Source organism: Salvelinus sp. IW2-2015, linkage group LG5 (genome assembly GCF_002910315.2).
Source record: "Salvelinus sp. IW2-2015 linkage group LG5, ASM291031v2, whole genome shotgun sequence".
In the NCBI taxonomy this organism is placed as follows: Eukaryota; Metazoa; Chordata; class Actinopteri; order Salmoniformes; family Salmonidae; genus Salvelinus; species Salvelinus sp. IW2-2015.
This window is the reverse complement of record NC_036844.1, coordinates 6,936,774-6,962,823: the sequence shown is the minus strand read 5'-3', so window position 1 is coordinate 6,962,823 and position 26,050 is coordinate 6,936,774. Positions and strand designations below refer to the sequence as shown.

At 43.0% G+C, this 26,050-nt stretch overlaps 1 protein-coding gene and 1 non-coding gene across 2 annotated transcripts in view; both read left to right on the top strand.

Moving 5' to 3' along the window:
* Positions 1 to 1,201: 1,201 nt before the first annotated feature.
* Positions 1,202 to 1,329, top strand: LOC111964550 (U6atac minor spliceosomal RNA). Its single transcript, XR_002877406.1, has one exon. It is a non-coding gene; the product is annotated as a U6atac minor spliceosomal RNA (small nuclear RNA).
* A 14,629-nt stretch (positions 1,330 to 15,958) lies between these two features.
* The window catches only part of LOC139027803 (zinc finger CCHC domain-containing protein 3-like), a 17,944-nt gene continuing 7,852 nt past the window's right edge, over positions 15,959 to 26,050 (top strand). Inside the window, exons 1-3 of the mRNA XM_070443758.1 lie at positions 15,959 to 16,193; positions 16,249 to 16,307; positions 16,719 to 16,793. Coding sequence (XP_070299859.1) covers positions 15,959 to 16,193; positions 16,249 to 16,307; positions 16,719 to 16,793 — 369 coding nt within the window. The remainder of the gene's footprint in view (positions 16,194 to 16,248; positions 16,308 to 16,718; positions 16,794 to 26,050) is intronic.

Below are 26,050 nucleotides of genomic sequence, written 5' to 3'. Positions count from 1 at the left end.
ATGGTTTGTTAACAAGAAATTTGTGGAGTGGTTGAAAAATGAGTTTTAATGACTCCAACCTTRGTGTATGTAAACTTCCAACTTCAACTGTAAATACTATGCATGCCAGTCTCTCTTGGCTAAGAGTTGAGGAGAGACTGACTGCATCACTTCTTCTTTTTATCAGAAACATGTGTTGAAAATCCCAAATTGTTTGCACAGTCAACTTACACACAGCTCTGACACACACACTTACCCCACCAGACATGCTACCAGGGGTCTTATCACAGTCCCCAAATCCAGAATAATTGCAAGAAAGCGTACAGTATTATATAGAGCCATTATTGCATGGAACTCCATTCCATCTCATATTGCTCAAATAAACAGCAAACCTGGTTTAAACAACAGATAAAGCAACACCTCTCGGCACAACGCCTCTCTCCTATTTGACCTAGATAGTTTCTGTATGTATTGATATGTAGGCTACGTGTGCCTTAAAAAAATATGTATTCAGTTCTGTCCTTGTCTATTAATGTTCTGTATTATGTAATGTTTCATGTTTTGTGTGGACCACAGGAGGAGTAGCTGCTGCTTTTGCTACAGCTAATGGGGATCCTAATAAAATACAAAAAGTACAAAAAAATACCAGTTGTTAGTTGAATATTACATTTTACAATCGAGGTATAGACACGTATAACGCCTCACATACCAACGTCTCATATGTAACGCTTCATACTGTACACATMATTGGCATCAGCTGATAGAGGCTGGAGGGGAGAAAACCGCAGCGAACTACTACCAAACAACATTATTAGTCTTCGAGACAAGGACGAAAGTAGGTAGACAACTAACGAAAAGCAGACACCTAGTTGTTTATTAGCGTATCGTTTTGTTTTCAAACGAGCTGGTTCCATTTCGAAAATATTTTGTTGACTTCCTGGATTGAAAAACGTCGTATCTATAACTCAATGTCATTGGCCCACACTAATAATATGTAAATAAAATACAATTGCATTCTGGGAATATATATTAATACAAAAAATAAAACGTTTATAACCATTGATTTGGATGTTAGAAAATATTGCACGTATGGGCAACGTTTTAGTACGTTTTACTGTTATTGTATATTTGCTCAAAAGGGTAGATAAAATTTTWCAAACCGCGATCGAGAAGTTTATATGCTAGCAGTGGTTTATATAGCGATAATTTACCCTATGTTGTTGTGTTGTATGAAAGGAGAGAAGGTTAGCACTCCCCTTGACAAGGATGGAAGAGGCCCTAGTGGCCTTCAACACATATATGGTTAAGGCATTGCCACTTACTTCGTGGCATCTTCAACCAAGTTTTTAATTGATACAACTCCTTGAAATTAATTTAATAGTGACAGTATTATGTACATCACACACACACAAAACTTCTCATGATAACAATTATGAACCATTATCCTCACTAGGACACTTATTTCATTGACTGCTTTAGGTTTGAAGAATGATCAATTTGCATTAATATTCTATTAATATTCGTCCCATCCGTCTTTCGGATGGGACGTTAAACGGGTGTCCTGACTCTCTGAGGTCATTAAAGATCCCATGGCACTTATCGTAAGAGTAGGGGTGTTAACCCCGGTGTCCTGGCTAAATTCCCAATCTGGCCCTCAACCATCACGGTCACCTAATAATCCCCAGTTTACAATTGGCTCATTCATCCCCCTCCTCTCCCCTGTAACTATTCCCCAGGTCGTTGCTGCAAATGAGAACGTGTTCTCAGTCAACTTACCTGGTAAAATAACGGTAAAATAAAAAAATAAAAAATATTCACAAAATTAAGTTGCTACTCATGCCCCAAAACACAACAAAACAGATAACAGCATGTAACACTGTAATGCAGATGAGAATGCTTCTTAATTACATACTGAAACCTTTGTGTAGGTCTTTTCAATGACCAAAAGAGTGCAGTCATGTTCTACCAAAGACAGAACAAGATCAATTCCTGCCTCAATCCATATCCCTCAAAAAGTTATGCCTGGCCTGCGGGTGAAGTGTCTGTAATAAAGATTGCTAAAATATTTGTCTCTGTCTCTGTGTAAGACATCAGGGCCCTCTGCCCAGACCACAGCAGGATACCTCGGTATGTGTGTCTGTGGCTCCTACATCAGGCAGGCAGACTGGTGGGATAGGTATTGCAGCAGTGTATGACTGAGTTTCTCTACTGCTATAGCTCTATCTAATATATCCCCCCCCCCCACTGAAACCAGCATCAAACCTTTCTCATCAATGACTTTGAGAAGATTTTGATGTTGTAGCCGGCAGACCTGGAGGTGGGTAGTAGCCTGGACTGAACTGAGAGAGTTCCGGCTACTGAGATATTAAAGTCTGTGCCAGTATAGAGGTGAACAAGTTCTGTAGGCTTTGTTATATTAGGTTTTTGTCATGTTCAATTCCAGCTCTACAGGAAGACATGAGGGGCCGTAACTCTAACACCCTGCACTGCAGAGCTCAACCCTGTTGTGTGTCATCAGTTCCATTCCCTCCTCGGTAATTCTCGATCATGGGAGCCTTTTTCACAGCCAAGACGGTTTGCATGTTTTCCATTGAAATGAGTATGTGTACTTCATGAGAACTGAATGAAAGGATAAGCAGTCATAACACAGACAGCATCAGTGAAGAGTCAGGAGTCAAGACTCCCTGGACCACTGACAGCAAAACCCACGCTGTCAGGTAGGCTAGCCTAAACAAAATAACAAATGTGGATAGACACAAGTATCCACATTAGAAAATCAAATTAAGCCCACTTCAGGGGGATTCATTTTGAAAAGCAGGGGGCGAAAAGGGAAAGATGTGAGAGTAAAACGTAGGTCAGCAGCAGCTGGGTCTGTTGGTTGGTCGGTCCTCTTCTCCATCTGGAATAAATATGTTGTCACCGCCGCTCTGCTCGCCTCCACACAGCTAGCTGAGGCTGAACTGAGCGCTGAGGTACTCTTTGGACCGGGGCTGTCTGCAGCCCAGTGGAGCTCCATGGCTTATTCAGTGCTGCGCTGGTCCCAACAAAAAGCCCCAAATGCTGTCCAACTCCCCTACATCAACACCATGACCATGGTCAACTGCCAGCTGGCTTTAAGCCCTTTACATTGTCAACAACAGTCTATTAAAAAAGGTTATTGGGGATAGGGCCTACAAGGTTACAGAGAAGCAGTATAGAATAATAGACTCATTATTTAGATGAATTATATCTGTCTCCACTTGCATCCATTTGTAGATAGACAGGCCTACAGTATGTGTGTGGACTATACATGAACACGCCCTTTTAGCACTTTCAAAGCTACAGTAGCCTAGCTGGTGGTCGTAAGACATCTCTTGATGGTGTTATCCATTTACAATGCAGGCCTGCCTATGTTATAGGACCTGAAGTTTATGACCGACTTTTCACTTTCCTGCAGGCAGTGGGCAGTCACTCTGCTGACTAGCCTATAATTTTGCCTCTCTCATTTGCTGGGTGCTAATTAGTAGGGGAAGGAAAGGTGGAAGCAGAGTTGATCTGGGGAGAAGGAGACTGAGATCTGTGTGTCACAAACCTTAAACCCCAAGCAACCAGAGAGATACCGCATCTCTCTCTCTCTGTCTCTGTCTCTGTCTCTCCTGTTCTCTCTCTCTCTTCTCTCTCCTCTCTCTCTCTCTCTCTCTCTCTCTCTCTCTCTCTCTCTCTCTCTCTCTCTCTCTCTCTCTCTCTCTCTCTCTCTCTCTCTCTCTCTCTCTCTCTCTCTCTCTCCTCTCTCTCTCCTCTCCTCTCTCCTCTCTCATCTCCGTCTCTCTCTATGCTGCAAAGCATTCTTGTGGGATCGAATGAACTTTGCGGGTGTAAAGAGCAGAGTTTCCTGTCACAGTATTTAAACTAGCAATTCAAATGGTGTATGTTGGCGCTCTACATCTTATGAGTCATAGGATACATGGGTGCATGTTTGGTTGCGCAGCCTAGCCATGCAAAGCCAGCTCCTTGTCTGAACAGTTTCCTCATAATTGTTTTCCTTCACAAAAACATTTCTGTATAGATTCACTGGAAGTTCATTGATAAACATTTGAAAAATCCTGTCTTAAGAGAGAGAGAGGGAAAGACTTGCAGAGGTGCAGTGTTAGAATTTGGTGATCTAATTTTGAATGCAACATGTGAAGTGTTGGTCCCATGTTTCATGAGCTGAAATAAAAGATCCCAGAAATGTTCCATATGGACAAAAAGCATATTTCTGTCAAATATTTTGCACAAATTTGTTTACATCCCTGTTAGTGCAATTAGGGGAGGGTTTGGCCTGGGGGGCTTTACTTGGCTCATTGCACTCTAGCGACTCCTTGTGGCAGGCCGGGCGCCTGCAGGCTGACCCTGGTTGTCAGTTGAACAGTGTTTCCTCAGACACATTGGTGCAGCTGGCTTCCGGGTTAAGCGGGCGGGTGTTAGGGAGTGTGGTTTGGCGGGTCATGTTTCGGAGGACGCATGACTCAACCTTCGCCTCTCCCGAGCSCGTTGGGGAGTTGCAGCGATGAGGCAAGATCGTAATTGAAATTGGGAGAAAAAAATGGGGTAAAATAATAAAATACAAAAAAAAACCATTCTGTTAAAGTAATGAAATACTACGAATATTACTTTTTTTTGTTTGTTCCTTAAATGTGCTGAGAATGTTCCATAGCCAACCAACTTTCCTGCACCATTCCCAGAAAGTTGTGGGAAAGTTGTATGCAAAATAACCATAGGACAACCACGTTCTCACCAAGCTCTAAGAACATATGGTTCTCGGGGCGTTATGTGCTAGCAGTGGAGAGCTATGTCCTGCCAAGAAATGTGTTTATTTCCTGAGAAACATCTGGAAATGCTAAGAAAAATATATTGATGAAAAAATAGAAAAGGGTACAATATAGAAATTATTCATTTTGATTTAATTCTTCTCAAAAATCACCTCTTGCTGGGCCAAGGATCAGCTGCTGGCATTTGGCTTGTGGGGAGAGGGGCAGGATTATTGACTGAGAGTGACCATGGGGTTATGCCCCAGACAGACTGATCCAAGTGACCTGAGGCCAACTCATCCCCTCTCCTTTATCTTTCTTGATCACTTTTCATTTTCTAGTCTCCTTTCTCCTAGTGTTGTAATCATTACCCAGCTAGCACATTTGGTTCCTTGGAAGTTGTGGGAACGTATGTTTTTGGTTTCACAATGATTGTGGGAACAAAGCCATATATTTCCTGAGTGGTAAAAATGACTGTTTTTTAAACATTCTGAGAACAGAAGTGRAAATTTTGTCTGTTCTGGGAATGTTTTACTCTGGTTCCTTTAATGTTTTCCTGGCTGGAAGGTTTTATTAACGCTCTGAGAACTGTAAATTATAAGTTATTTTAATGTTTTTAATAACTTTAAAACTTTCATTGAATGCCTCTTGGGTGTGCCACCAGAGATTCTGAGTTTGAGTCCAGCCTCTGTCGAAGCCGGACTGGGAGGCCCATGGGGTGGCGCACAATTGGCCCAGCGTCGTCCGGGTTAGGGAGGGTTTAGCTGTGTTTTTTTACCCATACAAAGCTGCTCCCAATTGAAAGGAAACAAGCACTCATTAAGATCAGGCCCACAATTAGTGGGCGTGGCCAACACACCTGAACACACCTGAACACACTTAACAAGATAGAAGGATAGAGATAGTTTTGTTGATGCTGAGAATGGAATGTATGTTTTTAAATAGCATTCTTAGAACATTCTCTGAATGTTATTAAAGTTTTATTGTGGTTTTTATGTAAAGCTTTCCCAATGTTCTAGGTACAATTTGAGAACATGACTAAATAAAACCATGAGGAAACTTGTAGGAAACGTTATACTGAAGTACTGAAATTCCCACAGAATAAGGTTGCTTTTTAACATTCTYTGAACTATTGAGAACATTCCCAATGTCAAACCAGTTGGAGAACGTTCCTAGAACATTACTAATTTTTTAAAGAAATGTAACCATTTTTCTTCTTTAAAACAAATCAAATGTTATTTGTCACATTACAAATTACCTTTAAATGCTTACTTACAAGSCCTTAACCAACAATGCAGTTTTAAGAAAAATAAGAGTGAAGAAAAATATTTACTAAATAWACTGAAGTTAAAAATAAWAGAGCAACAATAAAATAACAATAACGAAGCTATATACAGGGGGTACTGGTACAGAGTCAATGTGCGGGGGTCAAGGTTAGTTGAGGTAATTGAGGTCATATGTACATGTAGGTAGGAGTAAAGTGATTATGTGTAGACAATAGATAATAAACAGCGAGTAGCAGTAGCGTAAAAAAAGGGGGGGTTCAATGCAAATAGTCCGTGTAGCCATTTGATTAGCTGTTCAGCAGTCTTATGGCTTGGGGGTAGAAGCTGTTAAGAAGCCTTTTGGACCTAGACTTGGAGCTGCGGTACCGCTTGCGTGGCAGATCTGATGTTACTTACCCTTACCACCTTGATGAAGTCGGTGATTGATGTGGTATACTCCTCAATGCCATTGGATGAGTCCCGGGAACATATTCCAGTCTGTGCTAGCAAAACCCTCCTGTAACTTAGCATCTGCGTCATCTGACCACTTCATTATTGAGCGAGTCACTGGTACTCCCTGCTTTAGTTTTTACTTGTAAACAGGAATTAGGAGGATAGAATTATGGTCAGATTGTTTTCCTCTTGTTGCACATAGAAATTAGGTAAAACGGATTTAAGTTTCCCTGCATTAAAGTACCCGGCCACTAGGAGCGCAGCCTCTGGATGAGCATTCTCTTATGGCTTTTTACAGCTCGTTGAGTGCGATTTAGTGCCAGATAGACAGCTACGAAAAATATAGATGAAAACTCTCTTGGTAAATAGTGGTAAACAGCTTATCATTAGAAACTCTACCTCAGATGAGCAAAACCTTGAGACTTCCTTAATATTTGATTACGTTATTGACAAATAGACACAGACCGCTACCCCTTGTCTTRCCAGAGGCAGCTGTTCTGTCTTGCCGATGCACGGAAAAAGCAGGCAACTGTATATTTTCCATGTTGTCGTTCAGCCACGACTAGGTGAAACATAAGATATTACAGTTTTTAATTAATGTTCCTTTGGTAGGATAATCTTGAACAGAACTCATCCAGTTTATTCTCCAATGATTGCACGTTGGCCAATAGGACGGATGGTAGAGGCGGGTTACCCACTCACTGACTAATTCTCATAAGGCACCCCAACCTAAGTCCCCTGTATTGGCATCTTCTCTTCATGCGAATGACAGGGATTTGGRCCTGGTCGGGTATCTGGAGTAAATCCTTCGCATCCGACTCGTTAAAGAAAAATCTTTGTCCAGTTCGAGGTGAATAATCGCTGTTCTGATATCCAGAAGCTCTTTTCGGTCATAAGAGATGGTGGCAGAAACATTATGTACAAAGAAACGTTACAAACAACTCGACAAAACACACAAAATAGCACAATTGGTTAGGAGCCCGCTAAACAGCAGCCTTCTCCTCCGGCACCATTCTTATATAAAGTATTTTAGGAAACTTTCTGTTAAAGTAATGAAATACATTTTTTTGTCAAGTTCCTTAAATGTGCTGAGAATATACCAAAGCCAAGTAACTATCCTGCACCATTCCCAGAAAGGTGCAGGAAGGTTGTATGCAAAATAGCCGTAGGACAACCACGCTCTCACCAAACTCTAAGAAACATATGGTTCTCAGAACGTTATGTGCTAGCTGGGTAAGTAGTGCTTTCTTATTATGGTTTTCCCATGTTCCTATTACAATTAATACGTTCTCTATCAGGCCAAACATGGGCTGGCTAACCATTTTGAGTCTGGGGTTGCATTCAAGCCATCGAACTGTCAAATTTTTTGCAATGTAATGATACTTATTGAATAGAAGGACATTTAATTTGTCTCAATCAACTCAGTGTCATATGTCATGATTTGACTTACAACATTAATCTGAAGACTGTTATTTATCTAATCGACTAAATATGTTTAATTGTTACCCAATTAACCTTTCTAGGACACACGTTCCGCTAGCGGAACCCCCCCCCCCCCAMCATTCCGCTGAAAAGGCAGCGCGGGAAATTCAAAAATATTTTTTTGAAATATTTAACTTTCACACATTAACAAGTCCAATACAGCAAATGAAAGATAAACATCTTGTTAATCTACCCATCAAGTCCGATTTTTCATATCATATGGCCATATCATGACTAGCGCGCGTGACCAGGAACTGGAATAGCTGCCATCCGGCCCCACATCACACTAGAGGCTTCGCTTCATTCCACGTTCTACTAACTGTTGACATCTATTGGAAGGCGTAGGAAGTGCGAACAGATCCATATCTTACTGGGAATTGAATAGGCGATGACTTTAACATCAACCAGCCCCAGAATTTCCACTTCCCGTTTGGAAGTTTGCCTGCCATATGAGTTCTGTTATACTCACAGACATAATTCAAACAGTTTTAGAAACTTCAGAGTGTTTTCTATACAATATTAATAATAATATGCATATATTAGCATCTGGGACAGAGTAGGAGGCAGTTCACTATGGGCACCAATTCATCCAAAAGTGAAAATGCTGCCCCCTATCCCTAAAAAGTTAAATTAATCATGTAACAATTAACWCATTAGGATCTGGGGCACCAAGAGAGCGGTTCTATAAAGAGTTACCATCTCCCAAATTAAACTCTAACGGTCTTTACCTATCACATCTATAAACAGTCAATTAATCATAACCATAACCAATTAATCATAACCATAACTTATTAATCATAACCTTGTATCATATCATCATTCTGAACAGTCGTGACCTCCTTGCATCTGCAAAAACCTGGGCCTTACATATTATTCAGTACTACACAAATTGGTTTCATTATTTGTTTACTAGCTAACTAAATGGTAACACAGGATAGACATACACACTTAATACGTTAAAAACAGGTCCCTAGCGGACTGACAACCTATATGGCTGCTTGTTACAAAAGACATGGAGAAGGGGGCAAAGAGGTACAGAGGTACTTGAAAGGAAACACTTTGAAGTTTGTGGAAATGTGAAAGGAATGTAGGAAAATATAACACAATAGATCTGGTAAAAGATAATACAAAGAAAAACCAACCGTTCTTTTGTATTTTTTTGTACCATCATCTTTGAAATGCAAGAGAAAGGTCATAATGTATTATTCCAGCCCAGTTGCAATTTAGATTTTGGCCACTAGATGGCAGCAGTGTATGTGCAATGTTTTTCACTGATCCAATGAACCATTGCATTTCTGTTCAAAATGTTGTATCAAGATTGCCCAAATGTGCCTAATTTGTTCATTAATAACTTTTCATGTTCAAAATTGTGCACTCTCCTCAAACAATAGCATGGTATTATTTCACTGTAATAGCTACTGCAAATTGAACAGTGCAGTTAGATTAACAAGAATTTAAGCTTTCTGCCAATATCAGATATGTCTATGTCCTGGGAAATGTTCTTGTTACTTACAACCTCATGCTAATCCCATTAGCCTACGTTAGCTCAACCATCCCATGGAAGGGACACCTATGCCGAAGAATTTTTAAAACACACTGTTTTGCAATGAAGGTCTACAGTAGCCTCACCTGCACTCTGTAGGGTAGCACCATGCTGTAGCCAGAGGACAGCTAGTTTCCATCCTCCTCTGGGTACAATGACTTCAATACAAAACCTAGGAGGCTAGTGGTTCTCAACCCTTTCCATAGACTTACAGAGTAATTATGACAACTTCCGGAGGATGTCCWCCAACCTATCAGTGCTCTTGCTACATGAACTAACATGTTGTCCACCCAATCAAAGGATCAGAAAATGAATCTAGTACTGAAAGAATAAGCTACAGCTAGCTAGTACTGCAGAGCATGAAATGTGGTGAGTAGTTGACTCAGAGAGAAAGACAATAGTTGAACAGTTTTGAACAAATACATTTCTTCAAAAATGAAGTAGAAGCAAGAGAGAGAGAGAGAGCTAGATATATTTTGTTGTATTTTCTTCCCTTACTTAGCTAGCAAATGCAGCTAGCTGGTTTAGCCTACTCAAACACCCGGCTCAAACAGAGAGGGATGCCATGTTAGCTAGCTGGCTATGGCTATCCAACTCTTGAACTTTTCCAAGTCATGGTAAGCTTTTGGTTGTATGAATTTTTTTAGCCACCGGGACTCGCCGGTGTAACTGCTAAACCGCTTGCTAACTGTACACTGTACTGCATGATTGAAGCTGGTTTACTAATGCGTTAGTTCTAGTAGCTAGCTATGTTGACTATGACATTAGCTAATATGGTGACAACGACGTAGGCTGTTTGTAGCTGTTAGCAGTTACGATATGAAGGTTTGGCTTGGAAAGGTTTTTTCACCTGGTCACAGACAGCTGATGTGTTATTCACTAAAGTCCACAAGCGAAGGGAAAACGTGAGAGGAGAGCAAGTAGATGCAAGAAGGAATTATACAACGATCAAAGGGATCATGCTGTTTGTATGTGGCTGCTATGAAAGTAAACTGTGTTTGCGTGTGATCAGGGGTGTATTCATTCCATCGATTCTGTTGAAAAATGTTTCTTAATCGGAAGCAAACGGAATGAAACTGGGATAAACATACCTGAATTTGTCCAATAGAGACTCTCATTTGCAACTGTTTRACTAATGATTACACATTAGATCAGCTAGATGCAGGTAAGMGTGTGCAAGGCGGTATTGAACGTGTCWATGCCTGTCACCTTGATTACTCAAATTTCTCTCGACCTGTGCACCTATGCTGTAAACTTTCGTTCATAGGCTAGGTTGTACTGTAGCAACCTCATGATGGGTATAGGGAATTTTGAGTATCATGTAGGAGCCTAAACCTATCTATGTTACATTGAGCTTTGGTGAATGGAATATGAAAGTCATCCAATATGCTTTAATAAGAAATAAGGCCATGCTCATAAAAAATAATAATCTTCCTCCCTCATCTTAAACGGCACCGACCGCCACTGGTACGTACGCGCAAATGCAATAACACATGGGCACACACACACTTATTCCATTCCGTAAGCCATACAGTGCATGTGCCAGTATGTAACATGACATTGGGGAAATGAACGCCTGCTGCGTTTTCCGTCAGGTTACAACGAATGCCAGGACGTTGAGTGAAAGGAATATGTTTGCCACAGCACAAAGGAACCCTTGTTTGCCTAACCACTCTTTGTGGTCATAATGGACATTTTTGGAAGGGCCTGTTTTTTTTGCTCCCCATAATCTGTGAGTTTCTACCATGTGTGACTGCAGCAAGATGGACCGAGAGGACGGACGCTTCGGATCATTTGACTATCTCTGACTCTTCAACAGCCAGACCACCCCACAGGACTCTCATACTGGGAACACCAGAGATGGGTAAACCAATCACGTGGAGCCAGTACGACCAATGCTGAACCTAGGATGACATAGTGCCTAACCTACCAAAATGCCCAACATATACACACAGCCGCACTCACACACAAATTTGCGCGTACATACACAGACACATGCACACTCGCATACACGCACACACGCACACATATATAAAGCAAAACTATGATACAAATACTGTATGTGCCCCCACCGCAGCACTTCGTACAAATCAAGATATATTGCTTCCTGTTCCCTAACGCTCCCCATGTATGTACTGTCTTTACCCACTCTTCACTCTGTCTCTTTCTCTCTCCCCTACCATCAACTATTTTATGTTCTATRTGTTCTCTCACTTTCTCTATTTCGCTCTCACTCAAGGGAAGATCGCCAAAGATCACAATTGGCTTTAAGAAAAACCTCTTCTTTTCACGATGTCTCCTTTCCTTTCTTTCTGTCTTTAGTTGTGTGTTCTGTTCCTGGCACGAATCCTAGTTGGCCCCTGACAAGGCCCTGATTGGCCAAATAAACTTTGTGTCCAGGATGTGTCCTCCAACCAGATCCCCCCAGCCCATACGGTGATGGGGGAGCCAGGAACCGCTGATCCTCATTGGTTAGATCCCAAATGGAAGTTCAGATAGAACTTTGGACTCCAAATGTGTTGTCTTGGCTGTGTTTTTGAATGTAATACTATAGCAATGCAAATATACTGTAGGCCTGAACTCTATCAATCATTTTTGCACTCATCAAAGGAAACTGGGATGGCTGACAGCCTGTTTGACTTGACTATTGCATTATTAACAGTGTAACAGATGTCGTTTTTATTATGAAGCCATCATATTGATTGCTTCATCTGACATTGAATTATATCAACATTTCCTCCCTTCAGCACTAGAGACCGAAAAGTAATGTTGGACATAGTTCGGTTACTGTCCGTTTTCCAGGAGGGCGGAGGCTAGGGTGGGGAGTGGAGGGAGGCTGTGCATGCTGTGTAGTTGTGCATAGTGGATCCTAGTTGTGGCTAGTGGAGGTCCTATGGGAAATCATGGTTTAGAGCCAAGCCAAATGGGTCAGCATTACAAACAAAGCAGGCTGTTTATGAAAGGCAGCTGCTAAGGGCGGTTTCTTTATTAGCATCACAGACATGGATGGAGAAACAGCTAGCATCCTCAGTGGACATTCCTCCCCTGAGCTGATGCTGGAACTGTAAACGTATAATATACATCTTACTGTCCGTTGTGGGTAATAGACTATTTCAATTGTTGGATTCTGATAGAAATTACGATCAAATTGTATTTGTCATATGTGCTGAATACAGTAGGTGTTGGTTTTTACCATGAAATGCTTACTTACAGGCCCTTTCCCAACAATGCAGAGTTAAAAAGTAAGAAAATATTAAAGTACAAATAAAAAAGGATATAGTAACACAATAAAATAACAATAACGAGGCTATATCCAAGAAGTACCGGTACCAAGCCAATGTCTAGGGGTACGAGTGCCTTCAGAAAGTATTCCTACCCTTTAACTTTTTCGACATTTTGTTGTGCTACAGCCTGAATTTAAAATTGATTCAATGTTTTTTTTATTCACTGGCCTACACACAATACCATATAATGTTAAAGTGGAACTATGTATTTCTACATTTTTACAAATTAATTAATAATGAAAAGCTGAAATGCATTGAGTCAATAAGTACTCAACCCCTTTCTTATGGCAAGCCTAAATAAGCTCAGGAGTAAATATTTGCTTAACTTCTTTGGGGTAGGGGGCAGTATTTTCACGTCTGGATGAAAAGCGTGCCCAGAGTAAACTGCCTGCTACTCAGGATAAGATGCTAGGATATGCATATTATTAGTAGATTTGGATAGAAAACACTCTGACGTTTCTAAAACTGTTTGAATGATGTCTGTGAGTATAACAGAACTCATATGGCAGGCAAAAACMTGAGAAAAATTCCAACCAGGAAGTGGGAAATCTGAAGTTTGTAGTTTTTCAACTCTTTGCTTATCCAAGATACAGTGGAAATGGGGTCATATTGCACTCCCTAAGGCTTCTACTAGATGTCAACAGTCTTTAGAACCTTGTTTGAGGCTTCTACTGTGAGGTGGGGGTGAATGAAAGGGGATTGAGTAAGGTCTCTCACAGAGTGCCATGAGCTGACCCGCGTGTTCACATGATAGTTAGCTTGAGTTCCATTGCATTTCTGAAGACAAAGGAATTCTCCGGTTGGAACATTATTGAAGATTTATGTCAAAAACATCCTAAAGATTGATTCTATACATCGTTTGACATGTTTCTACGGACTGTAACGGAACTTTTTGACTTTTCATCAGGACCTAGCGTCGCGCCTCATGAATTTGGATTACTGGGCGAACAAAAAGGAGATATTTGAACATAAATTATGGACTTCATCGAACAAAACAAACATTTATTGTGGAACTGGGATTCCTGGGAGTGCATTCTGATGATCATCAAAGGTAAGCGAATATTTATAATGTTATTTCTGACTTCTGTTGACTATACAACATGGCGGATATCTGTATGGCTTGGCTTTGTGTCTGAGCGCCGTACTCAGATTATTGCATGGTGTGCTTTTTCCGTAAAGTTTTTTTGAAATCTGACACAGCGGTTGCATTAAGGAGAAGTGGATCTAAAACGCCATGCATAACAGTTGTATCTTTTAGCAATGTTTATTATGAGTATTTCTGTAAATTGATGTGGCTCTCTGCAAAATCACCGGATGTTTTGGAACTACTGAACATGACCTAATGTAAACAGATTTTTTTTTATATAAATATGAACTTTATCGAACAAAACATACATGTATTGTGTAACATGAAGTCCTATGAGTGTCATCTGATGAAGATTATCAACGGTTAGTGATTAATTTTATCTCTATTTCTGCTTTTTGTGACTCCTCTCTTTGGCTGGAAAAAAATGGCTGTGTTTTTCTGTGACTTGGCTCTGACCTAACATAATCGTTTGGTGCTTTTTCGTCGTAAAGCCTTTTTGAAATCTGACACTGTGGCTGGATTTACAACAAGTGCACTTTCACTGGATGTTGGTCAGGTGGGACTTTAGCGTCCCACGTACCCTAGAGAGGTTTTAACAAGTCATAAATTGCATGGACTCACTCTGTGTACAATAACAGTGTTTAACATGAATTCAAAGTCATTGACCGTCTCCACGGTGGCCCCGTTGATGAGGATGGGTGCGTGTCCAGCCTGGTTCCTTCTGAAGTCCAAAATCAGCTCCTTTGTTTTGCTAACGTTGTGGGAGAGGTTGTTTACCTGGCACCATGCTGTCAAAGTGCCTACCTCCTCCCTGTAGGCTGTCTCGTCATTTTTGGTAATCAGGCCTAATACTGTTGTGTCGTCAGCTAACTTGATGATGGAGTTGGAACTGTGTGAGGCCATGCAGTCGTGGGTATACAGGGAGTACAGGAAGGGACTGAGCACGCACCCTTGTGGGGCCCCTGTGTTGAGAATCATTGTCGAGTAGGTCATTTTGCCTACCTTCACCACCTGGGGTGGATTAACTGTTCAGCAGTCTTATGGCTTGGGGGTAGAAGCTGTTCAGTAGCCTTTTGGTTCCAGACTTGGCGCTCCGGTACCGCTTACCATGAGGTAGCAGAGACAACAGTCTATGAATTGGGTGGCTGGAGTCCTTGATGATTTTTAGAGCCTTCCTCTGACAACGCCTAGTAAAGAGGTCCTGGATGACAGGGAGCTCAGCCCCAGTGATGTATTGGGCCGTTAACACTACTCTCTGTTGTGTCTTGCGGTTGGATGCTGAGCAGTTGCCATACCAAGTGGTGATGCAGCCAGTTAAGATGCTCTTCATGGTGCAGCTGTATAACTTTTTGAGGATCTGAGGGCCCATGCCAAATCTTTCAGCCTCCTGCGGGGGAAGAGGCGTTGTCGTGCCGTCTTTCACGACTGTGTTGGTGTGTCTGGATCATGCTAGGTCCTTAGTGATGTGTACACCTAGGAACTTGAAACTCTTGACCCGCTCCACTACAGCCCCGTCAATGTGAATGGGGGTATGCTCAACCCTCCGTGTCCTGTAGTCCACGATCAGCTCCTTTGTCTTGCTCACCTTGCAGGAGAGGTTGTTGTCCCGGCACCACACTGCCAGGTCTCTGACCTCCTCCCTATAGGCTGTCTCATTGTTATTGGTGATCAGGCCTACCACCATTGTGTCGTCGGCAAACTTAATGATGGTGTTGGAGTCGTGCACAGCCATGCAGACTTGGGTGAACAGGGAGTACAGGATTGGACTAAGCGTGCACCCCTGAGGGGCCACCGTTTTAAGGATCAGCGTGGCGGATATGTTGTTGCCTACCCTCACCACCTGGGGGCGACTTGTCAGGAAGTCCAGGATCCAGTTGCAGAGGGAGGTGTTCAGTCCCAGGGTCCTTAGCTTCATGATGCACTTGAAGGGGACTATAGTGTTGAACGCTGGATCTTGGTTGAGATGGGTTTTTTGGGGGGGGGGGGTTGGTCTGGTGGAGTGCTTGATGGTCTGTCTGTGTCCTTCTGTTGGGGGAGGGGTCTAGGCTGGCAGCAATTGGATGGAGTGGCTGTTTTGGTGGCCGCTGCTGTATCCAATGTTGGCGAAGGGGTTGGTGCTGGGACTGGAAACTGGGAACTGTGCTGGGACTGGAAGCCATGGGTTGGTGCTGAGTCTGGTGCTTGGACTGAGGAGTGGGAACCAGGAACCGGGAACCAGGAGCCGGGAACCAGGAACTGGGGATGGTACAGATGCTGGGTCTGCAGAGGGGAGGAAGGACAACCTGAGGAGCATGCAGACCCACCAGCGACCCCTAGACCCAGAGGTCAAAGGTAGGACTCGCCTGTGGCCTGTTCGCTCCGGGTGAAGGTCGTGCTGGATCTGCAGAGGGGAGGAAGGACAACCTGAGGAGCGGACAGACACAGAAGGAAGCCCTAGACCCGGAGGTAAGTGGTGGCACTCCCCTATGGACTGCTTTCTCCGGGTGGAGGTTAAATCTTTGGTCCCTCCTCTGCGCCTCTTCTTATGGTGTTGGTACATGTAAAGGTGCCAGTTAAAACCGGTCTTAACTGAAGCAGCCATTTTCGTGCCCCAATCCAGACGTTGTCTTCGTCCAGGACCTAGCAGCTGACTTGAAGGTGGTGAACCTACTTAACCAAACTTGTGTCATAGTCCTGGATGCATTCATTGTGAAGCTGTACTGTAACTACCTTTGATTCTGTGTCTGAAAGTGGAAATGCTCTAAATCTACCAAACAAGGCCAAATCTTGGAAATTTCTGAATTCTGACCAAAACTGTTCTACTAACTGGGTTGTCTTGACTTTCAATGATTCTTGTGGACTTGGGTGTTTCACCAGGCAGTTAAGGTCAGACGGCACAAAGCCCATAACTCTCTGGAGAACTGCCCTGCTGAGGACAAGGGGGCAGAGGGAGTAAAGGCTAGTCACGGCAGTGCTTCTACTCACCTCAAGGCCTGCAGTCCATTGTCTCATCCTTCGGCAGCTGGTCCTGTTCTGGATGCTGGGGGTGGTCCGGAGTGGTCCGTGGATATGGGTGTCAGGCATGGCCGCGGTCAAAACACTGTTACCTTTCCTTATTCCGCAGCCCTTCAGGTGTTGTGGTGGTCCGTGCACTAGAGGAACAGCACCAACTGCAATCAAGTCACTCTTACAAGCACTGTCCGCTAGTCCATCGAGATAAAATAAAATAGAAGAGAGTAGAGAAAGGGACACAACCCCAGATAATCTCCACCGCACATGCTTGTGCATAAAGAAGAGGAACCAGAGTCATTAGTGCTGAACCTTAACATGTGTTGTTACAATACAACAGAACAGATGAACCGGAATGATATTTACTCTCACGTGTGGCCAAAAACAACTATCTGCAAGCCATGCCCTTACACAGCCACGCCTCCAGTTTTCTGATCTGACCCGGTGGATCATAGCTTAATAACCCAGCATCAACAACCCAACTTAAAGAAAACAATGGGTTGTTTGTGACCCAACTGGCTGGGTCAAAATAAACCAATGTGTGTTCTGTCCAATATTTACCCAAATTGGGTTGTTTTTAACCCAGCATTTGTTTTGAGTGAAGGCTGTAGTCACACGCCATGCATACACTCAATGACAAACACTATGGGACCAGTCCTTTGGATGTGTTTGTAATTAGCTCAGCGTTTGGTGTAAATCATGCACTGATTTCAATGGTACATTAGCAAGAAATAAATGAGAAATCATCCCTACAGTATGTGTGCTTTATGTTTCGATTTACTGTTGTCCTAATCAATGCTAGTTTCTAGTTAGGCCTCTTTCCCAGTTTTAGAACTGCGATCTGTTTCCCTCATCTTAGTTCACATGAGGCTGGATAAGTCTACAGGCTAACTTCCAGTCCTTAGGTACTAGACATTGCCTTTCAGGGCTGTATCCTGTATGCTATTTTAAAGTCCAAGCAGCTAACATACGGCAAAATATGCCGTAATTAAAACGTCAACACACTACAGGCGGCACCACATACTCCTCCTCGCATACACAATTAAAACGACCAGCCATATCTCTGTTGTTGAAGTTATTGCGAGGTAAGGCATTTCCTTTGGAGATTGTGTTGGGTATTCACCAGACTCAGGGAGGGACAGGCAGCTACAGTACCTCATGCTGTTCCTCCCCAGTCAGGCAGTCACATTCACATTCCCCTGGAGTCATCAGACAGGTCCGCCACACGCTCTGACACAACCGCTTTTTCTCGCCATCATTTATTTATGCAAAAGGTCGCCTAGCAACCTCTACAACACCAGACCCCCACCTCACCTCCCTCTCCCATCATACATCTCCTTCTCTCTGACCAGTTCCTTGCCCCCTTCTCTCTCTCTCTCCTACCCGCTGTCTTTCTCTCCCTCTATCTCACTCTCTCTCCCTCTTTCCTTCTCTCTCCCCCCACCTCTGTAATAAATGTGCCATTTTGCAGTTGACCTATTTAAACAGACCAACATCTGGTGCAGCCTGACTGTTGCCTTTGGGATATCCAGGTACCATTGGTAGTCTGGGGAACTACCAATTGTCTGAGTCACAGACTCTTGCTCATGGAACAGACGAGGCAGACACACACACTCACTCACACACAAACACACCACACACACACACACTATATCTTTTTTTTTTTTTTTACACACACACACACACACACACACACACACACACACACACACCCACACAACACACACACACACACACACAACACATATATCTTTTTTTTTTACACACACACACACACACACACACACACACACACACACACACACCACACACAACCACACACACACACACACACACACACACCCACACACACACACATATATCTTCTTTTTTTTTTACACACACACACACACACACACACACACACACACACCACACACACACCACATACTCTCTCTTTTTTACACACACACACACACACACGCACACCACACCACACACACACACACACACACACACCACACATTTCTCCAACAACATGTTTTTCATCTCTCTCCTGTACTTCAGGTCAGATGGAGGATAACCCGACAGTGTGTGCGTGCGTGTGCTTGTGCGTGTGTGTGTGTTTGTGTGTGTCAGCCTCGTCTGTGTAAATGTAAATGTCTGTTCCATGAGCAAGTGTCCGTGACTCAGACAGTCCTATCCAGCGTACTTAATCAGAGCAAGATAGCTCTCTCTCTCTGAATTCATCATTGTTCAAGCAGCCGCTTGGCTCTTTTGGAACTATCTACTCTTGACTCTTCCCCTCTTCCTCTCCGTCTGAAACCAAATGTTTTCAGTTGAAAAATAACAGGATCAGAGCGCACTGCCTCCGGTCTGCCTTCCTACATCATCCAGCAGAGCAACACATCTGAACCGTTACACTCTTTGTGTGTGTGTGTGTGTGGTGGTGTGTGGTGTGTGTGTGTGTGTGTGTGGTGTGTGTTGTGTGTGTTGTGTGGTGTGTGTGTGTGTGTTGTGTGTGTGTGTGTGTGTTGTGTGTGTGTGTGTGTGGGTGGGTGGGGCGGGAGATGTGGGAACTGGGGAGAGGAAGGGGGGTCTGTGACACATCGGCAGCTAGAAAGAGTGGGGGAGAGAAAGAGAGAGAGAGAGGAAAGAGCGAAGAATGAGAGACGGAGGGGAGAGAGGAGATGTGTTTAGCTGAAAACATAGACAACGAAGAATGTAGCCTAAGCAAGAGAAAAAAAAACTGGGCAAACACATTCTTGGCTAAAACACTCATGTATTTAGAGCTTTCGATCTTTAAACAATACATTTGACATTTTGACATTTTAGTCATTGAGCAGACGCTCTTKTCCAGAGCGACAGTAGTGAGTGCATACATTTTCATACTTTGTTTATCATGTACCCCTGCTCAGCCTTATCATTCCAGCTGAGAAACGTGATGTTAGATCTGTTTTTAAAGGGTGTGTTCTTAAAGGAATGCAGGGAATTGAAGTGTCGGTGTGGTGGAAGAAGGTATCCCAGTAAACATGACCCCATTGGCCCCATGTRGGTATTCGTGGGCAAGGTGGGAACAGGCTAGCCTACACCAAGCCCACATCAGCCCAACACGGGCCAGCACAGACCAACCTGACCCAGGCTAGCCCACAACAAGCACAACACAGGCTAGCCTACACCAAACCCACAACAAGTCCAATACAGGCTAAACCACACTAATCCCACACCAGACCAAGACAGGCCASACCACACCAAGCCAAACACGAGGTAGCCCACACCAAGCCGAGCTAGAGCCGGGGGCTCATTAGAATATTTGGGTGTGTGGTTTGCACACAATTATTCTTCTGCAACCGTTACTGAGAGTGTTGTTCCAGTTTAAATGTCCTGTTATGGGATGTCCATATTAACTTGTATTTGTATATGGCCAATAGTAAAGTATTATTCTCCACCCCCCAAAAATGGTTGTCTAACTTGGTTGTCTTTCTAATACCATGTTTCTTAAATCCCTTTAAGATTGAACAATTATGCAGTTCATGCATTTAATTTATTCCTATTCAATTGCGTGGGCCAATATTTTTTCCCGCATTGGGTCTACATCGTGCCAATGTGGGCATGTTTGCTGGGAAAATATGGGCTTATTTCTGGCAAAGTGAAGGCTGCCCTCACCAGATATGGGCTGCCTGCTTTGGGGCCACATCGTTCCAATGAGGGCATGTTTGCTGTATCCCATTTATGTCTGTTTCTTCACTCTCTTCCTGAGTGTAACATTCTCCACTATAGCCTCGCCTCCTCCATTCGGAATGCATCAGGGTGATATGGGAACAGTGAAAAGGTATACACCTAGCTGTGTGTTCCCACAGCCTCCCAGACTGCTTGGTTCCAGGTCCAATCTGATAATAACCCATCCTCCCTTAGACCTTTTCTGTTTTATTTGTTTGCTTTCTCCTATATTTCCTGTATTAGTTTTAGTGGAACCCAGAGCAGGTTTAGTTGTTTATAGAATACGAGCATCTCCAGCTGGCCTGTCTGGAGAGGGTAAAGGTGTTGTGGTGATGATGCGTAGGGAGGGAGCTGGCTAGTTCCTATTTTCACCACTAGAGGGCACTCTAGTTTCCTTACAGCCTTCGGATCAAACTGATGGCATATGAATGCTTATTAGGGGCAAACGGTATAATGTACAGTCACAGAGTTTCTAAACCCAGAGGCGCAACAATGCAAACATTTCCGGGAACGCTTACGAAACAGACCAAGCAGAGGTTTGGGGTTTGGGGTTTGATTTGACGGCCTGCCCATGCGGAGTTCGGCATGAGACTGTTAGRCCCGATGACGTGTTTCTGCGCATGAGCTTAGCTAGCCAATGTCACCATGAATGTGATCGGGGATTTCTATTGCAGAAGCAGTTGATGCCTATCTTCATACTATACTGTCTTTGGTACAGTCTTCGGCGAGGGTGTTGGATCAGCAACGGCTTTAATGAAAGCCAGAAGGACATGACGTTGGATAGAAGTGAGCAGATAGACAACCTGTACCAATACACAGGTTGACATTGAAAGACAGGAAATGACAGAGCACTGAAAGATGTGAGTGGCACAGATGAAAGAGCGAGAGAGAGATGTTTGCCAGATGTCTCTGTTCGGGTGACTACAGTATTACCAAAGATATGAGAGAGAAAGAGAGAGAGAGAGAGAGAGAGAGAGAGAGAGAGAGATGTTTGCCAGATGTCTCTGTTCGGGTGACTGCAGTACTACCAGAGATTCTATACACCGTAAAAAAAAATTACTCTTTGGATCAACCTAAAAAAAAATACTTCAACTGGTTACAAGTAAATGAGTTAGGTTTTCTCAATTGGAAAATGTTACGTTGTTGAAACCAAATATATGATTGAACTGTTTTATTTGATTATTACCAAACCTAGCGTAGCACCCCATATGATCTGCATATTCAACAGTATTTAAGAAATATATTACCTTCGACAGTGTTATTTTGTGATGAAGCCATCAATGTTTTGTGATTATTGGTGTCGTAAAAATGTTAGCTAACGGGTTAGCAATTAGCATGTTTGACAACGTGTCCCGTATTATCGGCAATCGGTCCCCAGTTATCGGCCACCTTACCATATATCTGTTTAATTTTGTTAAAAACACAGATACCAACCTCGTATCCGAAGTTTTTAATAGATAGTTGACTAGTTGGCTAGCCTTCCAGTAAAAAAGAAAATGACTTGCCTGCCAACTTTTCATTGCGTAGCCTGGTGCGCCCTCTTGTAGACTGTAAAATGTTTTTTCACCAACATCTTCTTCAGTGTTGTAACCAAATAATGTGTCATTATTTGTTTTACAGACTAATCTTATGTTTTGAGAAAGTAGATAAAAGTTTAATGCTTACATATAAATGAGTATGAATAGTTTAGGCAAAAAGTTGGATATTAAATGATGTGTGGTGTGTCGTGCAGTCGAATTTTACATTATACAGCGTCTCCCACAAGATGTGTATATATATAACTTTTTGGAAAACTCTCAAAACCTAACTTACATAAACTGCAATGATTCATTGCAGTTTATGTAAGTTAAGTTAGGTTTTGAGAGTTTAAAAAAAGGATTATATATACACATTTTGTGAGACACGCTGTTTTGYAATTGCCATTTGTACATACACATTTTGTATTTAGTTCATTTAGCAGACAACTTTTAACAAAGCATAGTACCATTGCAGGGTGAAAGGGCCAAAAAAATGGCGAACTATTTAAAAAATGGTAAAGAAAACTATTTAGCATTTTGAAAATACAAATTACAGCTCTCGAAAGTAGCTTGTTACAAAAGACATCGGAATGTAGTTCAGCCCAGTGTAATGCAAATGACAGAATACTCAGAAGTAGTTGAAATACACATTTCAAATACTGCCCCTCTTTGTCTGTGGTATTACTCAGTTAGGGGAGTTCCTTTCTCGACGTTGCTTTATCTCTCAAGACTAAACCACATCTCCTCTCTCCTCATTTTTCATGTGATTCATCCTTTTCCCCCCCTCCCCATCTCGTTTGTTCTTTACCTTTTCCCTCCTTTCTTCTCAGCTCTTATATTTTTTTTACCTCTTCTCTGCCATTTTCTCCTCTCTTTACTCATCCATTCCTCTTCCATCCACACAGCTCTTACACTCAAATTTCTACTTCCATTTTCTCACCATCCTTCCTCCCTCTTTTCCATGATGCTGTCTGTTCTATGGGCTGGTTTGGTTTGGAGATGATTTAGATGACTGCAATAATTAATCTACACAGATTTCAAAGAAAGAGGGAGGAGAGTGAGGTACGAGTGAAGTTGGGGGAGACGTTAATTAGAAAAGAGAAAGATGGATGAGAGAGGAGGGATAAAACAGCAAGACGGAGAGTTGAAGAAAGAAGGGGGGAGGGACAAAGTGCAAGAGAAAATGAAATGGTGGGAGAGAGGGAGAGTGTATGGAATGCAGTCTCTCCAGAGAGCACACATGTGTAAGGTTAGAGATCCGTGGAGTCAAGCCTCTCTCTCTCTCTCTCTCTCTCTCTCTCTCTCTCTCTCTCTCTCTCTCTCTCTCTCTCTCTCTCTCTCTCTCWCACATATATATCTCTCTGTTGGAACAGAGAGGCCTGCAGCACAGCCAGGCTGCAGCACAGTCATCTCCAGCAGGGCCTGTAGAACACACTGGACCCTACAGTATGTTAGAACAATACCACAACTTGCTCCTCCTGCAGCACGGAGCACAGAGCCAGGGAGCAGAGCCACTGCAGACCCTGACACTGGAGAGGACACTCACTGTCTAGCCACTTTATCCAATGGAGTTCTTCTTTCCCTCTTTTAACTTTTATTTTCCTCCTTTCGACCCCACAGTTTTCTCTCTAACTCCCTCGTACTCGGAGTGGAACTGAACTGTCATCATGGAGTCTCAGTCAGTCTCTCTCTCTACCCCATCATTCCGTATGAGAATGTCCCAGAATGTTTGGGTTTCGTTTCAGTCTCTGAACCTCTGGAGTTTGTTCAGCCCCCTTCCATGTCCCTTCTCCCCCCACCCCACCCCTCCTCTCCGCCCCCCTGTGCTCTGGGTCACTCTGACCATCCCTGAGCCCTCCTGGGGAGACAGGGGCGCCAGCCTCACCCCCCTCCAAATGTCAGTCAGAACCCCAGACGGTTTTCCCTTCACAGCAGAAAAGTGAGTCACAGTGATAAATTCCTTTCTTATGTTGAAGGGGATTCTCAAGGGAAGCCATTAGTATGTTTTACTGTGTGTACTACAGCATAAGCTCAGTGGAACTGGATTCACATTTGATAAATGTAACAGCGGCAGAATATAATTTGATATAAAATGCATACATTTTTACCGCACTACAGAAGTTGAGATTAGGCCTATAGCCTGCTGTTTTTAGGGAAAACCATTAGCTGACAATAGCTGACTTTACCGATCCCTTTATCTGTCCTCATACGGCAATAGCCAGGGGAACGCCCAGCTTGAACACGACTACTGGTCCATATGAGCGCGAACGTTTTTTGATTTGGCACCGAAGCAGATCCAATCCTGCTTCTCCTCTTTCGGTGCCAAGATCTCCGGCTGTTTCTTCCTTCCGGTGTTTTGCGTGTCTCACATTTTCCACGTTATTGTTTTTTCTTCCTGGGGAGTAATGACTCTTCAGTCACATTGCAGCTGGACTGTGCTGTGGTCGTTCAAACGCTTCAGTCAGAGCGTGGCTCCCGAGGGGTAGATATGATTTTGCGTCACGCCACTTTCTGGGCTAAGAAACAATCGTTCTCCGTGCTCATGCTGGTTGTCTTGGATTTGGTTGTTCTTCATCGTAGCTAAAGAGAACACGTTGTATGTACACGGTTACTCCATGGTATTAGTATTTGTATGTGTGCACAGCTGGTCGGGCAATTTCACGTTCAATTGAAACGGGCACTAGGCAAAAACTGGTTGAATCAACGTTGCTTCCACGTCATTTCAACCCCAAAAATCAATGTGATGACGRTGAATCAACGTGGAAAACTAATTGGATTTGCAAAAAGTCATCAATGTGAGGGCATTTCATCTTTTTTTCCACCCACAGCCCTGGCGGACCACGGTCCGGACCCGGACCCAAAACGGGTCAATATGGACAGTGGGTTTTGGGGAATTTGATCGGGCTTCGACCCCTGGTATCGTATAAGCACACATAAGACATTTGTAGAATTGCAGGAATGAGCTTTAAAATGGCTACATTTACTTCCGCCAACAAGAGGGGTGTGAACAGTTTGGGGGTCGCATGGGTTGGAAGGTGAGGTTTGTTACGACACCGATAAATTTCAATATCTTTGCCACCTAGAAAATGTGTGTGACTGGACYTTCTCAAATTGTTCTTGAGTACCCCTGCTCTAGAGGTTTCAAGAGAATACCCTCGGCTATACCTTTTTTTGAGAATTTCAGGAACAGCCTGTTACTGTTCTGCAGTGAGCCAATGGAAGCCCATCCCCACCACCAAAATAAATGTACAATGTGGATCGTTGATTATACAAAATGTTATTTTTTTCTCATTTTTAACATGGCACCCAGAGTGGTGTTTTTTTTCCCCCCCTGGGGCCCTGAGTTTTTCCTGCTCTGGTAGACTAACCTAACCAACTCTGGACCTGTAACGGTCGTCGTAATGTGGAAGAGAGGAGGACCAAATCGCAGCGTGGTATGTATCCATATTTATTTGAATACTCTTCAATACGAACAAAACAATAAACAGAACGAAACCAACGACGCCACAGTCCTGAACTAGTGAACATAGAAAAAACAATGAACGCACGAACAGGAACAAGCACATCCACAAACAAACAGTGAAAACAGCCTACCTAAATATGGTTCCCAATCAGAGACAACGTAAAACACCTGCCTCTGATTGAGAACCATATCAGGCCAATAAGACACACCTAAACCAATGAAACACAAAACATAGGATATACCCACCCAGCTCACGTCCTGACCAACTAAACAAAGACTAAACAAAGGAAATAAGGTCAGGAACGTGACACATGTCGTAACATACAGCACGCATAAAGCAACTATTTCTGTCTTACAATCTCTCTCCACCAGGTGTAGCACTTCTCTCATTGTTTAAAAACAAGAAATGGACAGTGGGGGTAAGGGGGGATACCTAGTCATTTTTTGCGTCATCATTGCATGCGATCATCATTCTCAAAGCCGCTGTTTACTTCTGAGATCACTTTAGCGTCGCCCTAAAA